The sequence below is a fragment of the Chenopodium album genome, chromosome 11 (assembly GCF_948465745.1).
Source record: "Chenopodium album chromosome 11, dcCheAlbu1.1, whole genome shotgun sequence".
NCBI lineage: Eukaryota > Viridiplantae > Streptophyta > Magnoliopsida > Caryophyllales > Amaranthaceae > Chenopodium > Chenopodium album.
In genome coordinates, this window is record NC_137844.1 from 54,757,652 (window position 1) to 54,765,898 (window position 8,247).

Consider the following 8,247-nt stretch of genomic DNA (forward strand, 5'->3'; position numbering starts at 1 on the left):
ATAATAACCAATCATGCAATAATTTTTTATCCTAATCAATCCATGACAAATATGTAATCCCCTTTCTTAAGTTTTTTTTTTTTTCTTCTTCTTACTTTCTCTCTCCTAAAAATTTGATTCCCCCGCACCACCAACAGCAAAGTACCATTATAAAATCCCTCCTTCCACTCCTCAACTTTTCCATTCCCATCATCAAAATCATCCCTCTATCTTTAACCACTCATTACTTTCTCTCTCCTAAACTTTCTCTCTATTCTCTGGTTTCCATTTCCCGTTATATCACTACGGAGTACAAAAATTCGCGCATTTACGGACGGAAATTAAATTAGACAAAGCCTACTATTACAACTTTGTAGCTATACTCTATTTGCCTTATCTATCTATCTACGTCAAAGAATTAACGCAAGTAGTTGGCTGATAGAACCAACTTTTTTTTTTTTGTAAAAATGTTGGAGGCTTTGAAGTACTTGATTGGCGCAGCCGGGGCTAGCGGGTACGGGTCAAAATCAACGGCGGAGGATGTCACCGAGAACCGTCGTGATCTCAGCCACATCACCGCCATCATCACTGGTAATAGTTTAATTTAATTTCTTATTTTTAGTTAATACAAAAGTAACATGCACAACAAGGGTGATTCATCATTGACGCATGATTATATTATATAGTACATATGATACAACTAATATATATAGTAGGAAATTTTTTTATGATTGGGCAATGATTAAAGCTTCGATTTCACGCTAATTCATTTTTGTTTTTGTTATATTTTGTTTGGCTTCTTATCATTTTGGTGTTGTGGTCCATGATTTTTGAATTATAGGTGCAACGTCGGGGATAGGGGCTGAAACGGCTCGAGTATTGGCTAAACGGGGGGCTCGGCTCGTACTTCCGGCTCGAAGCTATAAGACGGCTGAGGATACCAAGTCTCGGATTTTAGCCGAGTGTCCTCAAGCTAAGGTGGTCGTTATGTCACTTGATCTTAGCTCTCAATCCTCCGTTAGAAAGTTTGTTCGTGAGTTCGAGTCCCTCCAACTGCCTCTTAACCTCCTCATGTAAGATCTGCTGTTAATTGTCACGTTGATAGTGTAATACTATATGTACATATATTATAACTCGACAAATGAGTGTTATACTAACGTATGTATATATGAATGAAAACAGAAATAATGCGGGGAAGTTTTCGCATGGGCATGGAATCTCAGAAGATGGAATAGAGATGACCTTCGCAACTAATTATTTAGGTAAGTAACAGAAAACTATAGTATTGCATGTGATATTGTGATGTATGTAGTTATTATGTACAGAGTTATATTGAGAAAATGTTATGTATATATAATTAATCAAAGTGGTGTTATTATTATTAAAAAAAAACAGGTCATTTTCTGTTAACAAAACTGTTGGTGAAAAAAATGGTGGAAACGGCGGAAGAAACAGGAATCCAAGGGAGAATAGTAAACGTGTCATCAAGTATTCACAGCTGGTTTACCGGCGACATGATTCCTTACCTCGACCTCATAACTAAAAACAAAAGGTATTTTTCCTTAATCTTAATTAGTACAAGTATTATTTTTTGCCATCTTCGATTATTTTTTGTTTTGACTATATTAATTTCATCATAAATTTATAGGGATTAACAAGCTTTGACCAAATTTTAACTGGTTGAAGATAAATTAATTTGTTTGTTTAAGTAGTTCTGAGAGTTTGTCTTTATTTTTTAAAATTAATTTGTTTATTTGGGTTAAATTGCAGTGAGTATGATGCGACACGTGCGTATGCTCTCTCTAAGCTTGCCAACGTACTTCATACCAAAGAGCTTGCTCATAAACTCAAGGTATGTAGATTATTTTCATTCCCCGCCTTTTAATTTATTTTACAGTATAGCGTATTTGGTTGGCAGTTATAATCATTTAACACGATAACTTATTTCATTATGACTTACATACGAGTACATCTATCTTTATGTTCCCGTAATTTCTTCTAGGGAAGAATTTGGGTGAGGGGGATTGCGTTAAAATGTTTTTCCACAAGCCAAACATAACATTTAGCCCTACCAATTAAGCTTTATAAACATGTTTTTGTTTATTTATTTATTACGGAGTATTAGATTAAGTGCTAATAAGTTTCTAATTAAAAATTGCAATTTTATGCAGCAAATGAAGGCAAATGTTACAGTGAATTGTGTACATCCTGGAATTGTGAGGACTAGACTCACTAGAGACCGTGAAGGCGTTATAACAGGTAACTTCACTTATAATTACTGTATTTTTTTACATAAATATATTAATACTTCATTTGTTTATCATAACATGACGTGAATATAAAGTCAAGGTCAATATATACAAATATATTCAACATAACTTAAATAATGATATACATGTATGTATTACTTGCAGATTTGGTGTTTTTTTTGGCTTCTAAGCTCCTAAAAACTATTCCTCAGGTACTTCATCACCTTCTAACTTAGTCTAAAATATATACTTACGAGTGATATATTAGAAAACATAATTAACAGTATTTTACGTGTATGTGTACAGGCCGCAGCAACCACATGTTACGTTGCAACACACCCCAGACTTGAAAACATATCAGGGAAATACTTTGCAGATTGTAACGAAGCGTCCCCGTCAAAGCTCGGGTCGAACTCGTTCGAGGCCGAAAGACTATGGAACGTGTCTGAAACCATGGCGGCATCTGAAAATCCTAAATTAGTTTTTCATCTATAAATATCATTATCATTATGAATTAATTAGCAAATTAGTCTTGTATATTATATATACTTCTACATGTATAATTAATATAAATATCATTAGGAAGATTAGAAAAAGTTTGAGTAGTTTAAGATATATGATACTATATATACGTATGTTAGTGTACTTGTTTCAAAAAAAATATTTATAAATATTTACTAGAATTAGTAGTAGTTAGAAGTGGAGTTGCAAGGATATAAATCTTTGTTTATGGAAGATCATAATTTTGATGATTATAAAAAGTTGTACCTTAGCTTGTAATTATACAGCAATCTTATTGCTTCTTCAATCCAGCTTCATATATATAAAGAAGTTTTAGTACATAATAAAAATTATTATTGTACTATAAAGTTCTTTTTTGAGATTTATATTGTTTAATAATACTATGTAAAATTTTATTTTATTTTATTATTTATGTATATAACCATAAACCATCATATATTTTGTGGGGCTTGGCTTTCTTTTAAGTCGATGTACTGTATTTTGCCTTTCTATGTTGTTTATGTGCTCAAATCATGTGTAATCCGTCCCTTTTGAGAGTAATTATATACAACTTGGATTTAAATATTATAATAAAGCTGTAGTTGATTGAATTGGTCAATGTCCTCACTTGTTAATTTGTTATCATGAAACTTAATACTCCATACTTCGTATATCTCATTGATAAATAGATTATTTAAGGAAAAAAAAAATAAAAATAGTGATAAACCGCTCCTATTTAAATTAAGTTGTTCTAATTACATTATCGATCACTAATTCACTATCCACCAATAACGTACATTGACTAAACAAGGCTATAAACTAGGCTATAATACATGAGACTAATTTATACACTTTTACTAAATATATGTACAATATATTTAACAACCCTAAGTGCATTATTTCTTTTTTACCAAATTCGAGTAATGATTGTGAATTGTGTGATGAGTAAGGAAGAAAATGGGATTAGAGCTTGTTAGGAAAAATTGATTATATATCTAGCTAGAAAAATAAGATGATAAAAATAACATATTAAAATTGATTATAATAATAGGAAGACTACTCAATGGCTACATAAAAAATGTGACCATTGTAACTAATTTCAATCTCAATCGTTTAAATATTAATAATTAATCTTATCCATTCAATATTTGACTTCTAAAATATGAATGTTTTGAAAACTAATTTATTTTGAAAAAAAAAAAAAAAACTGAAAAAAAACTACTTGTCAGTTGTCACTGCCATCGATAATCTTCTAAGTATTTAACCTTCATCCTAATCTCCATTAAATAACTATAGAGGAACAATTAAAACATGGGTATGATTGAAGTATATATAACAAACAATCAATGGAAATCTACCAACTAATCTTCAAAAAGAAATATGATTTTATACATTGGATAATTTAATACAAAGTACATGGATGATTGGATAGGATCAAATTCATTCTTGCACTAATTTGATTTCTTTTTATGTGATTCTCTCTCCTCTCTGCACCCCACTCTTCTATCAAATTCTCCCCATAAATCTTATGAATTAAGTTTCTGATGCTCATTTTCGGCAACAAGTTTCGACAATAAATGCAAATTCGTCGGAATCCTTAGCATCGGAAAGTTATTAAATTGCAATATCTTTCTTTTGGTTGACAATGGTGCATAATTTTTCTAGTGGATTGTGGTTATTCATACTTTGCAAATTATTATCAATGCAAGATTGGAAGCTGTCGTAGTAGTTTAGTTTATAGATGAGTAAGGAAAATAGTTAAAGAAATTTTTTTGGGGTTTTTTTTTTTCTTTGTCAACTTAAATCAATGGCCCTTATTTACATAATATTAATCAATGGTGTAGATTTCGTTTTTATAATGGCTATAATTTTATTGTAACCATTGCAAAACTGTCCTATAATAATAATTGCAGCAATAATTATAATAATACAGGTAATTAGCGGGAATTAGTCAATGGCTAATGGCATGTGGGTGTTACATTTTAAATATTTTCGGTTCTGCATTTGGTGTGCAATAATAGGAGCAGTGTTCTGGTCCAAAAAGGATATATTTAACAAGAAGATGAAGAAGACAAATTGGTTAGTTGATTGATCAATGATAACTGTATACAGTTGTTTGAGATAATCGGAGATCTTTCTCAAATTCTGCTACAAATAAATCATGCGAGATTGCTCAAGAGCAAGACAATCAAATCAGTTATGCCGACTCATTGGTAGAGTATGTGCCCTGAGCAACAATGATTCTACACAAATGATCACATGTTTAATTTGTAACGGTTAACACACACTTAATAATACTCCTACAATAAGAAAAAGTTTCTTTTTTTTTTTTTAAAAAAAAGGAGACATGTGCGATGTATTCGCTCTATTCAAACCTATAGTAGTGTACCCTTTTATTCTTGTGTTAGCACGCATTTTAGGTGATGATAAGATTTACCTTATAAGCCTTTTAGTGTGGTTGTTGACAACAATTTTACTCATTCACCACACATTATCTTTCAAAAAAGAAAAGTTACAATAAAATGTACTACTAGTCTTTGTATATGCATATGCATGTAATTTGAAGACAGTCAAAATATAACCTACACCCATAATTCAAGATCTTATAAGAGTTTACAACGCATGAACTCGCTAAAGATAAACATTCAGCTTTGAGAACTCTTTGAATTAGTCAATTATCACTTGATCATGCTAAACGTTTCAGATCGCCCAATATTCAACTATTTGAGCTAAAATGGAGTTTTTACTTGTACTTATGTTCTTAAGCAACTTTGCATGAGGACCTCATAAAAGTAATTTTTCTAGAGGATTTTAACAACAATAATCCTCATACTAATTAAATGAGATTTAAGGCCACATTTACAACTAACACAATTCAATTCCTTACCTCATAAGTCATACACTCATATGAGGAAACGGAACAAAAATTATACTTGGTAGCCTCTAGCTAGGCGCGTAAAAGAGACAACAAACACAAACAAATCTCACATTATTCGAAATAATGGAGAAAAAAGTACCATATAAATGACATTGAATGTATTAATTAATAACATGTTTATTAATTAGTTGTCACTGTCAAAGGCTAACTAGTAATAAAATCGTGGTTCTCTACTCTCTAGGTATACTACTATCTTGCTCCTCAAGTCATATTCACAACTTGAAATTGTACCAAGTACTAGCTACCTATATATATCTAGCTTGCACTATACGTAGTAAATGAACAACTTAGGTCATATATATAGGTTATGGACCAATTTAATTTTACCAAAGCGCATCTTTTAATTATTTGTTCTTTACTTTTAGAAAAAGACATGCAAATCAAGCAAGTACTTCTTTGTCGTTTGCTATAATTTGGTGATCATTTTTCCACACGTATTATCTTTGACTTATAAGGCATTTTTAAGACAATTTATATTAATTTTTTGTAATTAGATATCTATAGGTCCAATAATATGATGTGATTAATGAGTTGTGGTGCCAACTAATTGTATTATATAGTAGTAATAGTCTAGTTTAGTAGAGTATTATTCTTATATAATTTGATAGGGTTAGCAACAAAATCAAATCTTTCAATGTAATGTTTGACCTTAATGCAATTATTCTACTTATAAATTTGATTATCTTAGTTAAGAATACGATCAATTTGTTGGGTTTAGTTTCTTCCTTTACTTTGGTTTTATGTGGTCAATGTTTTTTCACCGACAAGATGAGATTGACAAATGAGTAAAGCTACATTCTCCAAGGGTTAATGTCATTCAAAGCGCCTATGCATGCCTAGTTGCCTACTATTGATTTTGACCTTATTTAATGGTCTATATGTATATCCATTCTTTTAAATTAGATGTCTTGTCACATTGTATTGTCTTTGTTCATATCTTATTTACAAATTAAATATGTAGCATCTAAAATTATTATAGTGTATTATAATTGGATCTTGTATACAATCTTTCAACATATACTCCATCAATTTCATAATATAATGTATGTAAATGTATTTTTATTTCGAATGTCTCAAGATGTTCCTAGTCGCTCATCTCATAGCATTGCTATTCCTTTTCTAATATGATTACACATCAACATCTACATGCACACGATAATATCATTTTCTAATATCCTTAATATAATACAAGTATAATAATATACTTCATTCATATAATAAACTCAGAACTAAGTACAATCGGGTGCATATATAACTAGGATCGATGATGCCATCCCAAACTTCAAGGCAATAGAATTACCATATATTTTAGACCTTGTGGTGTGAGAGGTAGCAAATTTGCAATAGCTAAGTAGCTAGCCGATTGTCACTTGTCTAAAGTACGAAGCATAAGAATACCTACTCCATAATTAGAAACGCAAGCCAAATGGCAATAGGCAAAGCATGATCAATGCTGGAAAAAGCCTAAAGCATGGTCTTAAAAAAGAAAGGGTTCGAAACAGTCCAAATAATTAGACCCCTTAAGTTGAGGAACTTATTATTGATTGAATTTGTCGTGGAATGCTTTAATTTGTTGCCTTTTAGCAAGATTTGACATCTCCACTATAAACTAACCTTTTTTTTTTTTTGAAAGATCCACTATGAAGTATGAACTAACCTTATACTACCTTAACAAATTAGTTTAGCTTGTTTTTATTTGTTTTTTGTGTTTATAGATTATACTCTATCTTTGAGTCTGAGTAATGTAACAGGCTACCTTCCACCTTAGTAGTCGTCCACTTAGGTTTGTCTTAGGAGATAAAGTGGTATTTATCTAATGATGATGGGGGTGAGCCCTGTTTCACAGACATGTCCATCTTCAGACCCATCTTCATGTGTTAAATGTTTGATGGGCCCAAAACTTAGTGGACTAAATAGCACTTGGATCACTTATTTGATTGATTTATTAATTTATATGTATTTCGTATAAACAAAACTGATTGTTAATCTTAAATGTTGGATATAATTTCAAAACTTTAACAACTAAACTAGTTGACATTCATAATATTTCGAATTTTTAGTATGAATCCTAATTAGATTTTTTCTACCTTCATAATTACTTGTTTTAGTGTGCTTTTTGTGTTAACTAGTCATGTCTTACCTTGTCATGCTTTTCCAAAAAACCATCATGTAGCCTTGGCTCGCACATAAACATTTTATGCCCATGTCTTCTCAAAGTCTAAGCCATTGTGTGTGTGTTTTTATTGGTGACATGGACTAAGGACCTGTTTTGATTTACTAAACTAAATTAAATTGTTTATGAAAAAAGGAAATTAGGAATTGAACTGAACTGAACTGAAATTAAGCTGAAGAGACAGGACCTAAATCAACCCGTTGCTATAAGGAGACCAACGCAGCAACCTATTGATCTTAAACAAGCATACTTCTTGGACTATACATGTTTTGGGCCACTCTCTATTCATTCTGGATCAAACCTCAAATCATATCACCCTAAAACGAATGGCCGGCCCAAATTTACCCTCTTACAGAGACACATCTTCAACCTCATTTCACCAACTATTTGTAAGAACCAAGCTAAAA

At 31.2% G+C, this 8,247-nt stretch overlaps 1 protein-coding gene across 1 annotated transcript; it reads left to right on the forward strand.

Annotated features, from left to right (window-relative positions):
• Positions 1-201: 201 nt before the first annotated feature.
• On the forward strand, positions 202-2,961 carry LOC145569244 (short-chain dehydrogenase TIC 32 A, chloroplastic-like). Its single transcript, XM_081628609.1, has 8 exons — positions 202-570; positions 821-1,052; positions 1,162-1,241; positions 1,375-1,531; positions 1,750-1,831; positions 2,151-2,238; positions 2,394-2,440; positions 2,535-2,961. The coding sequence occupies exons 1-8, from the start codon at positions 447-449 to the stop codon at positions 2,721-2,723; spliced, it is 999 nt and encodes a 332-aa protein (XP_081484735.1). The 5' UTR covers positions 202-446; the 3' UTR covers positions 2,724-2,961.
• Positions 2,962-8,247: the final 5,286 nt, after the last annotated feature.